At 40.5% G+C, this 20,392-nt stretch overlaps 1 protein-coding gene across 1 annotated transcript in view; it reads right to left on the reverse strand.

Annotated features, from left to right (window-relative positions):
• Positions 1-20,034, reverse strand: part of tafa5a (TAFA chemokine like family member 5a) — a 166,516-nt gene extending 146,482 nt beyond the window's left edge. Inside the window, exon 1 of the mRNA XM_056260381.1 lies at positions 19,293-20,034. Coding sequence (XP_056116356.1) covers positions 19,293-19,404 — 112 coding nt within the window. The 5' untranslated portion in view covers positions 19,405-20,034. The remainder of the gene's footprint in view (positions 1-19,292) is intronic.
• Between the last annotated feature and the right edge of the window lie 358 nt (positions 20,035-20,392).

Genomic DNA, 20,392 nt, shown 5'->3' on the forward strand with positions numbered 1-20,392 from the left:
TTGCATAATCACCTGTTTTCTCAGCAGATCGGGTTGGAAAGGAAAAGTCGCTTTGTGTACCAGGGTAACTGGGGTACTCCTGCTGTTCTAAAAGTACCACCAACTGTTGAAGAATGAATTTTTATTTTCATTCAAGCTTAGTCTCGCATAGCCAGATCTTTGACTAACCGCATAAGGCCTGGACTGTTTACCGCTGGACGTTGGACTGGACCGCCCACTTTAGTCAAGAAGAGAAACTCTGCTCCTGGAAAACCTACAGAAACCAGCCAGTCAGAGTGTTTCCAGTTTAGTGTGCCATATGCATCAGATGTTCAGCGAACAGAGTGTGGGCAGTCCGTGGGCCCAACGTCTGAGACTGAGACTATATTCAGCGCGTCTCCTGTTTTTTTATGCAATGGTCTGAACAGACAAAAACGCATGCAATTCATGTTGGAACATTCATGCCAGCATTTAATCAGTCCACTTTCAGTCAGTTTCGATGCACATTTTTACAGGATTTGTTCCTATTTGAATTAAAACGACAACAATACAAATAACTTTAGAGTTGAACTGCAGTCTGTTCGTCTTTAAATAAGTTATGTACAGTCCCAATTCTGCAGTGTTATTTAGTTTAATCGAATCTCTGTGTATGACTCATTAAAATGCTACTGTAACAATGAGCTCTTCAAATAGCATTTGTACTCTCTCTCCTCTCTTCATTCTGTCGTCAGTATCTCTTGGTCTGATCAGGTCTATCTCGTATATATGTTGGTGATTGTAGTCTGATGTGGTCTGGCTGATGGCATCACGGTCTAGTGTTAGCGTCTTGCATTAGCATCACACGCCTCCATCACTTTCCTTTAGACGTTGACCTTGCGTCTGATCTGTACCAAGATATACAGATGAGTTCCAAAACTAGTGAGCTTTATCAAAGTGACCAAATGTGATCCAGGCAAATCCAGAATGCATTGACAACTACTTGTGCCATATAATTCCAGAAGAAGTCAAGGTTTCCCCTTATTTTGATTGTCCCTTTAAAGGGATAGTTCACCCAAAAATGAAAATTCTGTCATTATTTCCTCACCCTCAAGTTGTTCCAAATATGTATGAATTACTTTCTTCTGTTGAACACAAAATAAAATATTTTAAACAGTGTTGGTCATCAAACTTTTGACGGTAGCCATTGACTTCCATAGTAGAATAAAGTAAAAAAATACTGGGACCAGAAACTGTTTGGTTACCAACATTTTTCAAAATATCTTCTTTTGTGTTCAGCAGAAGAAAGAAACGCATACAGATTTGGAACAACATGAGGGTGCATAAGTGATGACAGAATTTTCATTTTTGGGTGAACTATCCCTTTAACACATTCTATTGACTATAAGTAACGTTGCACCTACAGGTCCACTAACTCTCATTAGAGTATTAGTAGAGTATTACTGTAGTAGACTAGTTTGGTAGGGTAAATGACATAGATGCACTTTTATGGCCATTATAAAGCTTGGAAGAGCCAGGACATTTTTTTTTTTATATAACTCTGATTGTATTCGTCTGAAAGAAGGATGTCATATACACCTGACTTCAGGGTGAGTAAATCATGCACTAATTTTCATTTTTGGGCGAACTATCCCTTTAAGTAGACAGTCTACTAATACTCTAATGAGAGTTAGTTGACATAGTTACAACGTTACTTATAGTCAACAGAATGTGTAAACCCTTGTGTTATGTTGCGGGTCAATTTGACCCGTTTCGATTTTCAAGTTGTTGGAAATACCAACCCGATCTCACGACCAATTCATCCGAATTTGACGAGTGATTAAAAGATGGCTAATTCATAACAATTCGTACGACCTCACTCGTACGAATTAGTACGATTTTTGCTAAATCGTACATATTTGACGAGTTGCCCAATTCGTATGAATTCGTACGAATGACCTACCCTTGACCCCGCCCCTAAACCTACCCATCACGTGGGTTTAGACAAATCGTACAAATTCGTACGAGTGAGGTCGTACGAATTGTTACGAATTAGCCATCTTTTAATCACTCGTCAAATTCGGATTTTCTTGATATTTTGTGACTTTTTCTCATTTATCATGATGAACATGCATGCCAAGTTTCAACATGCTGATGTGTTTTGACATATACAAACAAAATTACTGTTGCGTTCGTGATGTTTGCGGGTCAATTTGACCCTCATAGGCAGCCATTCAAAAGCAACTGTACAGACACAAAATAAAAACATTTATTTTCTGTATGTAAGGGCACTTCAACTCCAGTTCTAACGTGCAAGTGCATCTAAAAGTGCTCTAACCCTAACCAAACACACTTGAAAAAGCTAAAATTACAGTGTTCAGAATTATTTGCAAATTACAGATGAAAATCTTTGTCAGACACAGATAGTAAAATAAGCTCTCATTTCAATATTCAAAATATCTAAAATGATATAGGTGAGCTTGTAACCAAAACTTTTATGTAGGATTTTCAAAGGCAGCTTCACAGAGCCAAAAAATAAATAAAAAACATTTATTTGATGTATGTTTTTGTTATGTTTGGTTTGTCACTTCCCAGTGAGTGAATAATGAAACTAGGAAAATAGGTTTTAGGAAAATAGGGAAAGTTAACTTAGGAAAATGAAAAATTTTCATTATACAGCAATTTTTTTTGTTCAGTTACGATGTTCAAAGCATAAAATGTAAAAAAAAAAAAAAAAAAAAAAAAATATGCAAAAAAAATCAGTATACTGTTTATTTTCCAATTTTGTCAAAACAAAACTGTTTTAAAAAATGTTTTAAAAACATTTTCATAAATCATATTTTCAGATATAATGTTTTTGTAATGTTTGACAAATGTTGATATTGAAAGTTTACAGTTTGTATCTAAATCTTTGTTGTTTTTCATAGTGTGATTTTTGAGGAATTGTATTGAATCCAATTAGGGTCAATTTGACCCGGTCCATAAGGGGAGTAAACAGAAATCGAACAGAACACAATTAAAGGGACCATCGAAATAAAGTGATACCGAAGTCAAATCTAACTGAAAGCATTTTGCCAAATAATTGCTTGTGCTGTGTGTTTCTGTGCTTATTGAAGTGTCATGTTATTAGCTCAGAAACATGCTGCAGTCAAACTCTATTTGGAAACAACTGTGAAGTATCAGACTCTCAGTCTTTCTCTGAGTCTACACTTTTTTTTCCACATCGACTGCTAGACTGGTTATTAGTCTGCTGTGAAGTCTTCAGTGAAAGTTTCGGAGAAAGGGTTCATTATGGGTCCATGGTGGCTTCAATGGAGGCAATCTTGGGAACACTACTGAAGCCGGAAATGACAAATTGGACACCATATGATCTTAAGGACTTCACGGACGTGCACAAGTGAAGGCCACAAGACCACAAATTCATATCGAGTGTGCCTTTTGGGACAGGGCCTTTAGTGGAGTCACTTTTACCAACACAAGATAAAACAGCCAATTAGTAACACTGTGATTACAGTAAAAAAGGCCTAGGACTGCAATACTGATGAGCCAGTTAAAGTCAAGCAATAAACAATGTATTAATAAATATACAAATAAATGTATTAGCAATATATTTAAAATTAACAATAAAGTATATTGCTGTAAAATGTTAGTTCACAGATTGAATTTTATTGTAAAGTGTTACAAGGTATTATTGGGTAATGCTTTATTTTACACTGTCCTTACATTTGTCATGTTCTTAATAGTAAAAGCAGTAACGTATGCATAATTACAATATAGTTTATAGTAAGTAAATGTTACTAATTATAATAACTAGTAGTAATTTACACTGTAACAACGACACTGAAATAAAGGGTTACACTTTATTTTAAGGTGTAATTGTAACAGTGTAATTATATATTTAAGTACTGAGTAATATTAAGCAACTACATGTACTTACTATTGGGTTAGGGTAGGATTAGGGTTTGTTGAAGGTTAGTTGCATGTAATAAATTATACATAATTTACTGTTATTTCTATGGTAAGTACATGCAACAAGGACACTGTAAAACAAAGTGTTACCGTAAAGTGTAACCTACTGTTACTAGTGTTATACGTATTAATATTATGGACACATAAGTTTAGGGTTCAACTCTCACAATTATCTAACTACGACTTCTGCCTCACTAAACTCCTTATTACCGCTCATGAATAGTTAGTAAGATAGTTGTTAAGTGTAGGTAGAATAAGGCGGTAACGCTTCCTTTTACAGTCCTGTTACCCATGTACTTACTATGTACTTATTATAGTAACTATAATTACTGGGTAATAACTAGGTACTAACCCTGAACCTACCCCTAAACCTACCCTTAACCCATGTACTTACCTTATATTAGCCAGTACTTTCTAGGTAAGTACACTGTAAGTACACATAAGTACTGTACTGTAAAAGGAAGCGTTACCAATAAGGCTTTATAAGTACTAATAAAAAGACAATATCCTGGTAATATGCATGCTAATAAGCGACTAGTTAATAGTGAGAATTAGACCCTAAACAAAAGTGTTACTTATATGATTGCTAGACCATCATAATCATTACAATATTTCATTACCATATATATATATATATATATAGTTTTAGGTTTAGGTGGGACATTGTATAGTCGGGTATCTATAGCTTTTGTGTGTGTGTGTGTGTGTGTGTGTGTGCGCGCGTGCGCGTGCGTGTCTGTGTGTGTGTGTGTGTGTGTGTGTGCACATAAAGAAACAGTCTTCCGAGTATGAAAGTAGACACAGTGGCAGGCTTGCTTGCGTCAGTGCTTGCTAGATGAGCTGTTGAGCAGATGCAGTCGGTTCTCACACAGTATACTGTACATCAGGCTGTTGTTTGTTGTGAAGTTAATGTGATAAAGGATTTTAAAAAAGGTAACATGAAAGCAACAAACACGAGCTGTAACTCTGACGAAGATAGGCTTTGAATGTATAATCATGTTGTTTGCAAGTATGTAAACAGATGTTGCCAATTAGTAATCAGTGAATACATCAAGTAATGATCAATGAACACAATTCTCCACTGAGACGTGCTGCACACTAATGTACGGTTTTACAAATCCACACACAACTGCTGCTTGCAATCAATCAGATCACATATAAAAATTAGAATAAGAGAAAAAGATTGGTTCGAGGTCATTAAGAGATTTCTTTTATAAAGTTGCTAGCCCTATACAAATACAATGTAGGCTACTTGATCTGATCAGTACTATATTAATACTGTTAAACTGGTGTCTTTTATCATTGTATCATCGTCATATCTTTCTGCCAAATAGTCCTTCATTAGCATAACCATAGGCCATTTATGCACACTCCTTTGCACAATAATATAGAATTGTAAAATGAGGTCACAGGTGTCAGTATATTATTAGACAAAAATGCAATATTATTGCCATTTGTCATTTTTTGTTATATCTCCAACTGCTGTGAAGTGCATGTTCTTGTTTCTGATTTTCAAAGATTTAATTTTACTGAATATCAGAAACGTTGAAACACTAGCTCTCCCATTTATATACAGTTGCATTCCGTGATCCATCAAGGCAGGAAAGCTTTTGAATCATGTTTCTGAGATGTCTTGTCAGGCTCAACCATGCATTACAGTCTGGCATCCTGTTAAGTTTTTTTTTGCAAAAGACACATCTGCATGATTGAATACAGCTGACTTCCACACAGCTACCTCTTCTCTAACACACATTTGTTGAGCGACCCCGATCTTTTCTTCCGACGAGTAACTACCTCCACGACTTCACGATAAATGCAGCTGTCTTTTTATAAAGTAACATTTGTTCGCGGGAATCTTTTCTAACTGTGTAAAGGCCCATTCACGCCGAGAATGATAACTATATTAGCGTTCACAGCAGCAGACGATGTCGTTCTGTTTATTCGAAGCACACGCTGTGTTTTATGTCGTCTGTCGCTTTAAATGCTCGAGCTTGTTAAAGCAGGATGGATTCTGATTGGCTGTCAATGTTTTATTGTTTATCAGCTGGGAAAAAAAAAGGTTCTGTAAGTGATTCCAATGATTATTAAACTCTACCGCATACACTTGTGGTGTGAACTATATTTACAAAGGTTTTTAGAACTATATCTTTATTGTTATTGTTATAGTTAGCGTCCTTTGAGTGAACATTGCATTGACACCATTATATGAGAACTGAACTGAGCTGGACGATGACATCATGGTTCCCTTTCGAAAGGGAACTCGCACTGCGTCAAATGACCCTTTGGGGGGACGCCTCAGGCATGACAGGTGTCTGAAATCACAATCAAATCACGTCAATCACATTGACAGGCGACAGCCCGTGAATCATTAATGTGAATGATTAACATGCGACCTGGAAGTATAAAAGGGCGCCTTGCAAACATGACAATATCTTTTTCGTCTTCAGGGACTGTTTTGTCTGAAACCGCTCTGAAAATCAGGTAATTATGAAATGCTTTCAGAAGTGTGCAGACCCATGCTCGAGATATCTGAAGCCGGGTGACAAACACAAACTGTGCATTTTTCTGTCTGGGAAGGAAGAGCGCGCACAGGACTTCTCGAGGGAACTGCCTGTACAAATTGTGAGCATTTTTCTTTGTGAACGCTCCGCTCTCGCCTGTCCCTCTTCTCGAGAGAAAAGGGTTCAGCGTCTGGATGTCAGGTTCCCAGATGAAGCCCGCCAATTGCCTTGAGAGGGGTGTAATCCTCTCAGACGATGTGGCGGCTGACGAGGGTAAGCTGCAAATGGATGCTGAAGTAAAAAAAAAAAAAGAAAACTTAGTCCGGCAGCGAGTGCTCTCTTTTGGACAAACAGGAGATGGCTGATGAGGGTGGTGATAATAGGATATATCCTGTATCTTCTCAGCCACCCTGCCCCGTGTATGCTGAGCTGGTTCGTGTTGTGGAACGCGCCGCGGGCAGGCTGCAGCTGCCGTGGCTGCTCGTTGGGGGAGAAATCGCTCACGATGAGAGCGGGTTTTCCCCGGTCATAGAACCACCAGCTCAGGTGAGCCTTTCATTTCTTCCCGATCTCATACTGAGATTGAGAGGACATGGAAGAACCCATACTCTGCCTGTATCCACCAACATCAGCAGGCTAGTTTCGCTGATGTTGAGGGGATAGGAGAGCGTGGGTATGCGTCGATGGGACAATCGACACTGAGAGCTCCAAACCTGCCAGTTGAATGGCAGAGCATACACGTCAGTGGGTTAGGCCGGTGCTACCTCGCACATCATGGCGGTGTTGCAGGTATACCAGGCTGATATACCAGGCTGATCTACTGGGGGATCTCGACCAAGGGGTGGGGCCCCTGAGGCGGTTACTGAGCTGTGCCGCAAATGAAAAAAGTAGCTCTCCGGGCCACCAAACAGACTGCTGCAGCGATCTGCCGGTCGATGGCGACGATAGTGGCCACGGAGAGACATTTGTGGTTGAACCTGGCCGACATCGGGGAGAAAGAGAAAGGCTTTCTCCTCGATTCGCTGGTTTCGCCCTCTGAGCTTTTCGGCATCTCCGTGGTGGCGATGGTTGGAAAGTTCAGACAGGCGAAGGCGCGCTCAGCTGTATCCAGGACATACATACCGCTGAGATCCGTGTCCACGCCCAGACAGATGGGAGGGCCTGGCCTATCATGGTCCGAGGACCTTAGATAGGGCCAGAGAGCCAGTGTCGCCTCTCGTGCGCCTCCTCCGTGGAGGAGTAGGTCGCAGAGGAGGCGGGACTCCCGCAAGAGGATGGATCTGAGGGAGGTGATCCAGCACAAACGCACATTGCGTCGGTCATGGATCATCTTCCCTAAGGGCGTGATTATATCTTAGCCCTTTCCTCTCTTCCCCGACTCCCCAGGCGCTTCTTACATCAGGCCTGAGGCTGGGCTCATGGTTAGAACAATGTTCTGATGGCCCGCCTCGGCTTGGTTAGTGAGAGTGCCTCTTTCAGGCATGTAAGGTGGTAGACCCCATGTTCATAAAGAACTGTCTGGTGAGTCTTCAATTCGCATGCCACAGGTGAGCTGAGTGGTCTTTAGTAAGAGTAAATTTTTGTGTGCAACTAACACTAAAATGTATCTCTCTACAGACCTCGTTCCCTGTATAGAGATATGGGGTCATGTCAATGTCCTAAGGTAAGGTACATTTTTGGATTATTGGGGCCCTGAAGTTCCCCTTTAGGTGGCTAGATAAGCCATAAGCCCAGCTCTATGGGCTTCTCTTGTGATGTGAAACTATGTTAGCCCATGGGCTGTTAGCCACCTCAGGGTAGAGTAGTTGGTCTCTCTCTCATAGGATTTTTTATTTGGAGTTTTGACTGACGCTAGAGCTTCAGATAGATCTTATGTCCGGCCCACGGGTCCGTCTGACTTCTTTCCTGAGTACATCGCCACCTTGAGCTCTGTTGGGTTTTCAGTGGGCTGAGCGATTCTGCAGTCCCTCGTATGAAATAATAATAAAAAAAATTCTAGTAAGGCTGTAGCTCCTCCGAGTCCTCAGGTAGATATATGCTCGCAGGCTGGCCCTCACCAGGGCCGCCTCTGTAGCTGGCCTAGGCTGTGCCAGGGATAGTGGAGCCGCTCTCCTTAAGCATTCCTGCCTCTGACCCTTCACTTTGTGAATGTAGGTTTCTAGAAAGCATCCCTGTATGACAGCCTCCTCCCATGGGAGTTGTTAGGCCAAGGCCCGCCCCCTTCTCTGCATTCTGGGGCGACAAGAGTAATGCAGCGTGGTGCAGAGGCATGGTTTATAAAGATTCTGGGTTGCCCAAGGTGCTTCACAAACAGTGGAATAAAACAATTTAAAACTTTACTTACAATTCCATCCAAACAAACAATGGAATATAAGCACAAGACAAGAAAACAACTATATACTGTATCACTTTCATACAAAAGGGCCAAGCCACTTCAGACTGACCCCCGTGCTACCTATAATAAGTGGGTTTTTAACAACGACTTAAAAACACGGCCAACGACTTTGCTGATCTGACAGAGTGTGGGAGGTTATTCCATAGTATAGGACCGACTCTAGAGAACATTCTGTCACCTTTACGTTTCAAATTTGTTCTTACAGTCACAAGGAGATTTACATTTTCCGATCCTCAAATAGGCCTCGCCGGTACAATGTGTCTTTATTGAGCAGGGTTAGGCCGTCTTTCGCCTCACGAAGAGACTGGGTTGTCTGCCCGACCCTGCCGTGCAGAACTAGCATACGGATCTGGACTGCCAGTTTAGGCTTCACTTACCTCGCTGAGCTACTGCTCGGGCGTTGGGTTGTAGGTGGTTTGGCTCACAAACAAGCCCCACTCCCCTAGGTTGGGCACAGAAACATTTTCTGTCACCCCTAGAGCCGCTGGCAGGCCCGCACCCTGGTAAACCTCAGGGTGAGGTGGTAGTATTCCCCTGTGATACAGGGTAGGTCTGAGTACTTCACTTTCAGTTCATAGCCGCTACCAGGTAGCTAGCCGTATTAAGCATCCTGTGGATGGACCCAATAGTTATGTTGGTGTAGTATGGTTCCCAACAGTGTACCTTTGTAGCAGAATTGACTTGCTATCAGCTAGTAGGTCCAACCAGGCCTCCCTGATAGGCGAGTCCCCAGCTGGCTGGCCTTAGCAGGCCACCTTGGAACTATCACCCGGACTCAGGGCTCATAGTTACCAGTTGCTATCAGGTAGTAGGCTTCTCAGGCCTCCCTGAAGGTGATTTCTCACTTGAGATGGTAGTAGGCCTCACCCGGCCTTCCTGAATTTTAGTTCCCCACGTACTGCGGTGGTCAGGTAGTAGGCCCCTCCAGGCCTCCCTGGAGGCAAGCCCAAGGACAGGCAACTGGACAGCTAGCCTGACTTACTATCGGGTAGTTGGGCTCACTGGGCCTCCCTGAAGGTGAGTTCCCACATGCTGTGACTCTCAGGTAGTAGGCCTCACCAGGCCTCCCTGAATGTAAGCTCCCAGAAATTGTGGCTGTCAGGTAGTAGGCCTCACCAGGCCTCCCTGAATGTGCTTTCCCTCATGCTGTGATTATCAGGTAGTAGGCCCCACCAGGCCTCCCTGAATGGAAACTGTCAGGTAGTAGGCCTCACCAGGCCTCCCTGAATGGAAACTGTCAGGTAGTAGGCCTCACCAGGCCTGCCTGAAGGCGAGCTCCCACGTACTGTGGTTATCAGGTAGTAGGCCTCACCAGGCCTCCCTGAAGGTGAGTTCCCCACATACTGTGGTTGTCAGGTAGTAGGCCCCTCCAGGCCTCCCTGAATGGGAACTGTCAGGTAGTAGGCCTCACCAGGCCTCCCTGAGGGTGAGTTCCCCACATACTGTGGTTATCAGGTAGTAGGCCTCTCCAGGCCTCCCTGTGAGTGGTTTCCTAGTGGTGCTGGGTCCAGGAAGCTAGTGGCCTCTTGCTATCATTTCAGCTGGCCTTATCAGGCAGCTGCTGAAGACGAGCTTGCGCCCTGGCTCGACTAAAGTGTTCATTCTCTGCTACTGGTTCCCTCCCGGAACCTCTTTCCTGCCTACAGCCTGGTTTGCCTACCAGTCAGACCATGTGCTCCCCTCACCGAGGGTCACTTGCATGCGGACTCCTGAGTCTGGTCAGACGGTCGTAGGGCTCTCGTGAGGCCTCCAAGTTAGATCGGCCCTTACGCCTTCACAGGCCTCCTCAGTGTTTTGAAACACAAACACTGGTTAGATCCATTGATCGAGTAGAGAAACTCCCCTCGCTGGCAAGGGTTGGAAAGCACTCTCTGGGATATCCCGTCTCTGAGATGTGGCCGAGTGGTTCACTGCCAGCTTCGCAGTCCCTCGGGTTGGATGCCTTACCTAAAGGCAAGTGTCCAGAGGCTCTGTCTTCGGACAGACAGGAATTGGCCAGACTAAGTGTCTATGTAACTGACACCAGGTCAGGCTGTCCTGGTGGCATTTCGGGGTGAGTATGTTTCCCTGAATACTGATTGGCTTGGGTTCCTTCGGGTTCCCTAGTCACATTCCCTAGAAGGGACCCCTTCTAATTGAAGTTGTGGTCCTAGGCCTTTGAACAGGCCCAGGTAGGCCTTTCATTTAACCATGTTTATGGAGGTTTTCCTGCGAGGCTTATAGCTTGGGCTATGACCGTAGGGAATGCTGTCCCTGACAGCCCAGTGTGACCTGAGGGTGAGTGGTTCTAGCATTTCATTTGAATTTGCTGGTTCGGACAGTTGTCACTGCCAATGGGCATGCACTCCCCTTGCATGGCGGCATGGGTATATCATTCCCTAAATATATCGTATGTCGTTCTTTCGAAAGGGAACGTCTCAGGTTACGACTGTAACCTATGTTCCCTGAGAACAGGGAACGAGACACTGCGTCTCCTTTCCATGCCTCGGGGCCTGCCTACCGAACAGTCCCTTCAGACGAAAGGATATTGTCATGTTTGCAAGGCGCCCTTTTATTCTTCCTGGTCGCATGTTAATCATTCACATTAATGATTCACGGGCTGTCGCCGACTGTTGAACATAGGTTACAGTCGTAACCTGAGACGTTTTCTCCAGAGCGGCTAGATATATAAATCAACTAAATTAATAACTTTTTACAACAAAAATGAACCATCACTGAACTTACTTAAGCTGGACTGTGACGCTATTTTCTTCTGGAAACACACTTTGTTGCATTATTTCCTGTTATCTCTGTAAAGCTGATTTAAATACTGCTGTAAATCTGTATTGTAAAAAGCGCTATATAAATAAAGGTGACTTGACTTGACTTGACTTGACTTGAACAGGCCTTTTGGCAGTATAATTTTTTTTTTTTTTTTTTTTTTTTTTTTTTTTTTACAATTGTCAGTGTTATCAGGATGTTGTTTGTGTGCATCAGGACATCAAGCTAAACATATGAGCTGTTTTATTTCTTTTTTTAATTTGGTAATTTTCTAGTAATACAAGTAGCCTAACAGTTAATTATAAAAATAAATTAAATCAATTTAAATTAAATACAAAATAACGAAACAACATTAATACAAATCACAGTGGGTTGAATTTATTATAAATATTCATATTTGGTTCTTGTTATGGGACCAAATGTTGGTAGTTGTTAATTAACTTACAAAAAAAATAATAATCTTAATAATTTTGGCAAAAGAGCTGAGTGGTTAAACTTATGAACGCAGTCAACACAACACACATTTTTGTGAAAACTGAGAAAACATAATGAGGTTATTTCCTAACCTGTGCTGTAGTAAGGTTGCAAATTAAGCTTAATTACTTTTTAAAAAATTGTATTTTCATTTTCCAAAATCATGTGGTAATAGAGGTTGTGTTACTAATTAAAAAAGGGTCGAGTCAATAATTAATAATATTTTTACTGTAAATTGTCAAAATGATGACATTGTATGATTTACATTTTTTGGAAAGGAATGCCTCTAAAGCTTTGCAAAAGTAATGGGACACCAGAGTGTGTGCCATTTGGGGGAAAGTTCCATTTCCCATGTCAGTTCATAGCGGGGTGGCACATTCTTATCCATCTTTCTCAGTCTCATTGTCTGCTTCTCTCTCTTCCTTCTTTTTTTTTATCTTTCATTCACTTCTCAAGAGTGTTTCCACCCCAGACATTTCCTGTCACAGCCCGTGAGCGACCCCGTGTTGATGGAGCCCTCCAGGAATTCAAAACGCCAGGGTGGCATTTTCTTTCAAGTGATTGGTTCCCTATAAAGAAGTGGAGTCATTTTAACAGCCCGCCGCGAGTATGTTAGTAGTCTTCCCCGTCTTTCTCCGCCCCTCAAGCAGCGTGTGTGTGTTTGAGGTTACAGCTGATCATTAAAATTCACACCCTCATCATTACATCAACCAAGAATGAAGCCAGATTGTTAGCAGAGTGCACGTCCCCTTAAATGAAGAAGACCCTTGTGTGAAATGTCAAAATGTATGTTTTATGCATGCTAGTGCACCCATTAAATCTAATACCAAATTTAAATTAATTTATGGTCTAACACGCACATTTAAACAGCAATTAGTGATCAAATTTATGAGAGCCTGGAGGAGATGTCTGCCGAACGGGTTCACATTAATAAACACTAAGCATGTTTTGTTTTTTTGTTTTTTTTAAATATACATTTTCAGATTTCTCACGGATCAACATTAAGCAAAAAATCTCACATGAACACAAGGGAAGTTCAACAAGCTAAACTGTAGAACTACGTGCACTACGCATTCAGTCTAGATGCTAAACTGCTTATTTCTTGACACATAAGCTCAATTGGTAACACTTTACAATAAGGTCTCATAAGTTAACATTAGTTAATGTATTAACTAACATGAACTAACAATGAGCAATTCATTTGTCACAGTATTTATTAATCTTTGTTAACGTTAGCTAATAAAAATACAGCTGTTTGTTTATGTTAGTTCATAGGGCATTAACTAATGTTAACAAATACAACCTTTGATTTGAATAACTTAGTAAATGTTGAAATTAATATTATCTAAGATTAATAAATGCTGTAGAAGTATTGTTCATTCTCAGGTCATTTTAACCACGGTAGTTAACTGGTAACTAATGAACCTTATTGTAAAGTGTTACCGCTCAATTTATCTCACATTAGAAAGCAAATCAAGTCGCTTTTAGACCAGTCTCCAAATATTACAACGCACAATTTTCACTGCACTGCACTAAAATGTCTCTGCAATCGTATGAGGACTTCCTTCACAAATCATGGTTCATAAAACAAAAGGTCTAGCATTTGTATGCAGATGCCATTTTGACATTTTGTATACAATGCAATTGTCACACCTGCCGGCTGTTTTCTTCCGAACGATCAGGCTTGAATATAAACAAAATAGGAATAAAGACACAAACAGCGATAATCCAATAAACAACAGAGAGAACATCCATGTAGAAATGTTAACACAAGACAAATAACATAAGCTAACAAAGGCTAACTAAGGGTACATTTACACGACAACAATACGCTTAAAATGGAGAAGTTTTCCTTTGAGTCTTCCGCGTACAGACGACACCATTGTCAAAACGATCCCCATTTATACGGATCCGCGAAAACAAATAAAAACGCAGTATTCTGCTGCCAGGCCATCAGATGGCGATGAAACACTATAGACTGAACATGTAATACGCATGTGCATGACGTCATCGTCTTCAGAGATTCGTGTTTTTGTTGTTTAGACGGAGACCGTTTTTAAAAACTTGCACTTTGAAACACGTTTTCAAAAATGTGCGTTTTCAGGCTCCCAAAACGCCATTGTTGTGTAAACGAATGGCCAACACACCATTGTAAACAGCCCCTGAGGGTATAAATACACAGTGGTAATGAGGGACAGGTGAGACTCAATGAAACAATGAATAACTATGGCAACCAAGAAAACAGGAAATAAACACACCGGTACTGAACACAGGCAAAGCAAGACAAAAGAATATCAAAATAAAAGTCCATGGGCACGGGAAGCCCATGTTATTGTTTTTTTTAGTTTTTTTTTTAGTTTTTTTTTTAGATAATTACACATTTAATAACATTTGTAATGTTAAGTACCATGAATTAGAAGTGAACACTGATACCAACAGTGAAACATTCCAGTGCTGTTATCCAATCAAATTAGCAGACTGGAACTAACTGTTGTTGTATAATACACTGTAAAAACTGATCGTGATTTTTACGGTAAAAGACTGTAAAAATGCTGCAGTTCAAAACTGTTAATTGGTTAACAGAAAGTTACCTTACTATATACGTTAAATAACTGATAGATCTAACGGTACATTTAATGTAATTTTACTGTAAAATACCGTTAAATTTACAGTTTTTTGAAAGTGAAAAGAACAACTCATTGTATAATTTACAGTGAAAAAACGTAAATTGATATTCCCACAATTCCCTTCATGACACTTCACATTTGATTTATTTTTGTTGAAATAACTGTTTTTTCTTAGTTTTCTTAGTTCTTTTCTAATCAGTTATGTACATTAGGGTTTTATGTTACATTTAATGTTGTTAAATTAATGTTTATTGCATTTTTAAAATTTCATGTGTGTTACCATGATGGTGTTTAATGTTTGTGCGAATAACACTGTGCAGCTTCAACATAATAATATTAACTTTCTTGTGGAAGATTGCTTGTGATGATCTTTGATTTATCATGTGACTCATCACTGCTGTGATGATTGTTGGTTGTCAGTGTGTTACAATGGTACAAAACAGTTATTAATACTTCAATAGGTTGGTAAATTATCATTATATCAGATAATGAAGTACGGTTTATTACTGTAAATTTTAAGTTAAGTCTGTAAAACCAAAAACGTTGATACCGTATTTTTGACGGTAAAGTTCTGGTAACCACAGCTGCCAATTTTTTTCCGTAAAAACAACGGGATTATTTTTACAGTGTATCCTTCTCTTTTTTTTTTTTTTACACAGTACATGTAAAAACAAATCCATTCATAAATGATGGAAACCATATTCAGTAGTATGAAACAGCTCTAGTATGCTATAGATCCAGCCTTTCAACAATGTGCTACACACATTTCAACTTTGCGAGTATATATGTCCCTGCCAAAAACCTTGTAGGTCCTCGGAGCTGATTAAACATTCATCCATAAAGATGCCTCCATTTTCGTAAGAGTTTCATGATGTGCTCACTAGGCCTGACAAAAAAACTTGACAGGTTCCACAAGCCCACATCTTTACCCTTTGATGCAGACAGTGGTTAAACACATAAAACGCCAGGGTGGCATTCGGCTAGCTTTAAAATAGACGAGGATATTATAATGATTGGATGCTTATTGTACCACATAAATACACCATTTATTTTTCTCACTCTCTCTTTTTGGTTATTTCTGCTTTGGTAACCAAAACTTACAACAACATCCAAAAGCTGTCTATAATTACCAAAAACGGCTTCTGTTTATGCCCTTAAATGGTCTTGATGATAACCACTGAGAAAAGTGTGCATGTGCGCATTTGTGAATGTTTGAAGCAACGTGTCAGACTACATGGGCTGTTTTCGAGGGCGATGTGTGAATGCGCTGCAGTGCATTGTGGGATGCCTTCAGTGGGCGGGGCTATGGCAATGCGGGTCGGGCCTGTAGCAGGTATGATTCATCAGGGCACGTAATTGACCCTGTGGGATGTGTGATGGAGGAGGAGACCATTGTGCGCTCATCACTTTCTTTGTCTGCTTCCTTTTGGTGTGTGTTTTATGGTTTCCCTGTTTTAGCTCACTTTCTATTGGTATTTTTCTCTCTTGATCTCTCTCTCTATCTGTTTACACAGCCAGTGAATATCAGCACACACACACACACACTCATAGAGCACCATATGCTCTCTGCACCATCTGACTTTAATGATGGTCAGGCTGTCTGAACATTTGCAGAAATATACAGTCATAAAAACACACTACATCCTACCTACATGATTATTACTCTGAATAATGAATTAATATTAAATGGGGACATTTAATAATATCCAACTAAATTATTGATCTGCCTGCATTGACACCATTATATTGAACTGAGCATGATGATGACATCACTGTTTTCTCCAGAGCGGCTATATATAAATGAACTAAATTAATAACTTTTTACAACAGAAATAAACCATCACTGAACTCACTTAAGCTGGACTGTGGAGCTATTTTCTCCTGGAAACAAACTTTGTTGCATTATTTTCCTGTTATCTCTGTAAAGCTGCTTTGAAACAATCTGTATTGTAAAAAGCGCTATATAAATAAAGGTGACTTGACTTGACTAAGATAATATATACCACAATGTTAATTATTTATATGTATATAAAATTTGAATGTCAATATCATGTATTTATAAAACATTAAGATTATTAATACTATAAACATTAAATAATACAGTTTAATAGTTATTTATAAGGGAAAAAAATACAACAACACTAAATCTATGACTACATTTTTATATATACAGAAAAAAATGAATGATGTTTGCCCATGCAGAACTCTACTCTGCTATGATGCTGGGTGGTTTTTACAGTGTGGTTGCTAGAGTGGTTTTAAGGTCCTGCAAAGATGTTGCTTACTAGACCAAGAGTCGACCCACAAGTCTCAATGATCTTGATCTCTAGTTATGTCTCAGGAGTTTTCCACCAGTGGTTTCAGTGAAAATCATAAGTCTGACTGCTTAGTGAAGTACACAACTCGCAACAATTTGCATGATTGATCTTAGATTTGTGTGTGTAACATAGATAAATGTGTGTTGTGGTTTACCAAAAGTGTTTTATGAAATTGAAGTTGAAGGCTGAGAATTAATGTGTGGTTTTGCAGATTTGGTGTGTGGCTCTGGGGTTTGAGTGTCAGGTTTCAGAAATTGTGTGACAAGTAAGGATTTTGTGTGTAAGCAGTTGAAAAAAAACTGTAATATTTAACACTTGTTATTCTAAAGGTGTCAAATATAGCAAGTATTCTGTGTTTCTACGGCGAGTTTGAACAATGCATCTGTGGCTCTAACAAAGACAAAACGTGTGTCGAGTATAGCATCCAGAGGAGGGAGCCAGCGGACAGAACAAAGCCACATCATTCATTAAACAGTCATTACAAACAGTCCTTGTCATCATATCATATCGCTTGATATTAATTTGTACAGCTGTGGTACAGCACGAGTACCATTCTGCTGTTTCCCTATCTCCGTTGCTCTCCGAAACAAACCCAATCTCCTGTACAACCATGACATTTGTAGGGGAATACTTTGACTTGTTTTGTTGTGAGATGCTAATATAAAGAGGCAAGCGACTGCATGACTCACTAGTGGGAATGCAGACCTAATTTCTGTTGTGTTTGTGCACGCGTCGCACAAGCTATAAATAAACAAATCAACCATCAGAACTTGGTTTTCGTGTCCCTGCGTTTATGTTTTCAATCTCCTCGGCGAGCTGCGAGGTGCCAGTCTGGGGTCTTGACAGCGACTCAGACGTAGATGTCGTTCGGTGGGCAGCCCATCTAGATGAAGATTAATATCACAGGCAACAAGCGGGTCGGGGCAGAGATGCACAAGCAGGATTTGCACAGAGAGAGACACAGAGAAAACAGGCACCCCCCCAAATAAAAAAAATAAAATAAAGAATCGACTGCGAACCCACAACAAACATCCAGAACATTGATTGTAGCCAAGCGGAGAATAAATCATGGTATCGCAAGGAAGATCAATTGAGTGAATGCAGAAACATCTATGCACATATTTACATAATATATTTCCATATTTGCTCGGAAATGGAAAGGTACTGGAGGTAAAGTCGCACAGGCTACGCATCCTTTCAGATGTACTGCCACCCAGACAGGCCTGGGACATGAAAATAATGTGACATTTCTAGACATATTCAGGTGTGTGAGTGTATATTTGTCCATTTCATTCAATTTACCTGTGTGTGTGTGTGTGTGTGTGTGTGTGTTCTAGTGCAGTCATGTGGACTACAGTGCTAAGACTACAGTGCTAGAGAGTCAGTGAAAGTTTCATTCAGACTATTATTAGCTAAAATAATGAATCAATTGAGCTTTCATTGGATATATAGTTCTTTAAGAGGAAAGGCCTTTTCTTTTACATTTCAATGAGAGACATTTGTGATAACCCAACGCTATCTCACGACCAATTCGTATGAGTGAGTAGTACCCTGTTGGCTACTTCACGAATTCGTACGATTTGTCTAAACCCCAGTGATGGGTAGATTTAGGGGCGGGGTCAGGGGTAGGTCATTCGTACGAATTCATACGAATCGGGCAACTCGGAAAATATGTACGATTTCGCAATTATCGTACGAATTCGCACGAGTGAGGTCGTATGAATTCGTACGAATTTGCCACCAAGTAAAATACGTACGAATTGCTGTGACAGTCTAACAATCTACTTATTGTTTCACACAACTTTCCTTTTGAGTTTCAGCTTAAAATGTATTTTAGTGTAGGAACACCATGGCCAGAGCTGAATTCTCTCTGAGGTTTCAAAATATCATGTTTAGAGGGATTGTATAAGCTGCCTTTGCATATCTCTGTGTTTGAGTAATGCAGAGTTGGCTTGTGCATTTATTTTCCTGTATCTTTGCAATTAGAAGAAGTAATTTCATATGTTTTTTTTTCTTATTAAGGAATATACTTAACAATCCTATCATAAGATCCAGAAGATAGATGCTAATACACATTGTCCCTTTCCTTGAGGCGCAAGTTAAAAATGTATATATTATGGTCATGTCTAGGACATGCTTTGACATTTCCGTTTCCATCAGCCTCCATGACTTTGTTTGTATGTGTGTATTTGTGAGTGACACGGCATACACAACATCCTTAAGGTCACATCAATAAAGTGTTACACATCCACACACACCTATCGAAGACGCATCGCCTACACCGCAAACTCACCGCAGTACACGATCAGAAGCGCCGTCAACAGCAGCACAGCCCAGAAAGTTGTCGACATCCTCGGCCAGTTAATCGCATCCTTACGCTTAATCGATCTGACCGCAGGAGCCATGGAAAACGCGTGTCGTGAAATCGGCGATAAATTCAGCGTTACAAACCCTCCCGTCCTCTGAGGAAACGTCTCTCTCCACGAGTGATTCTTAAAAAAGACATTTTGAAAACGGACCGCTCATTTCCAAAAGCACCTTCGGCAGTCTTTAAGTCCAGGAAAATCGGAAAATTAAGTCTCTAGTTGACGCGCGATCGATTCAGTGTTCGGTATCCTGGGAAACGGATAATCCAAATCAGGCGCGTGAATTCAGATTTTCTCATAAATATTAAAACTGTCGACGCCACGTCAAACCTCCGTGTAGAGAAACGAAAAAAAATACACACGATAAAGATTGAATGATGTATGTCGCAACGCCGTGAGGAAACTAGCGAAATAACTGCTCAGTTGGTCTTTGAGGACGTGCTTGATTCCTCTCAGACTCCCAGAGAAAAGATCCCATCGCAAAACCGTCTGGATTTGCCAAATATTCTCTTAAGAGGGAATCGAAGTCTCCATCGATAGAGGATGAGGAACATAAAGAGATGTGAGCAGATGAAATGGAAAGATCTAGAGAGCTCTGAAGCTGCGCAGACCGATACATGAACTGAAACTTCGTGCCGCCTCAACTTTTACTTGCACTGCATGCGAGCGACGACGCGAAAAAACTAGCACTCTCCTGTTATAATTAAGGAACCGGTTTGAGCGTGCAGTGCAGACAGCTTCCTTGATTACAACTGAACCTTCTACTTTTAAAAGGTCGCGTCAAGTTGAAGTCTAGACTTTTTAATTTGGCATCCAGATCATTTTATCCTTTTCTTTTCTGTATCTATGATTTATTATATTATATTCACCTGTCTCATATGCTGCATTTATTCGTGACGTGCGGGCGGCTAACAGGTTGTGTGTGTGTGTGTGTGTGTGTGTGTGTGTGTGTGTTACTACTGTTACAACATTTCTGAAGAAACAGCTAAGCTTAGAGCAGAAACGCAGAGGACAGGTCAAAGCTTCA

The sequence above is a fragment of the Rhinichthys klamathensis genome, unplaced genomic scaffold, assembly GCF_029890125.1.
Source record: "Rhinichthys klamathensis goyatoka isolate OS25496 unplaced genomic scaffold, OSU_Roscu_1.1 h1tg000176l_1, whole genome shotgun sequence".
Lineage (NCBI taxonomy): Eukaryota > Metazoa > Chordata > Actinopteri > Cypriniformes > Leuciscidae > Rhinichthys > Rhinichthys klamathensis.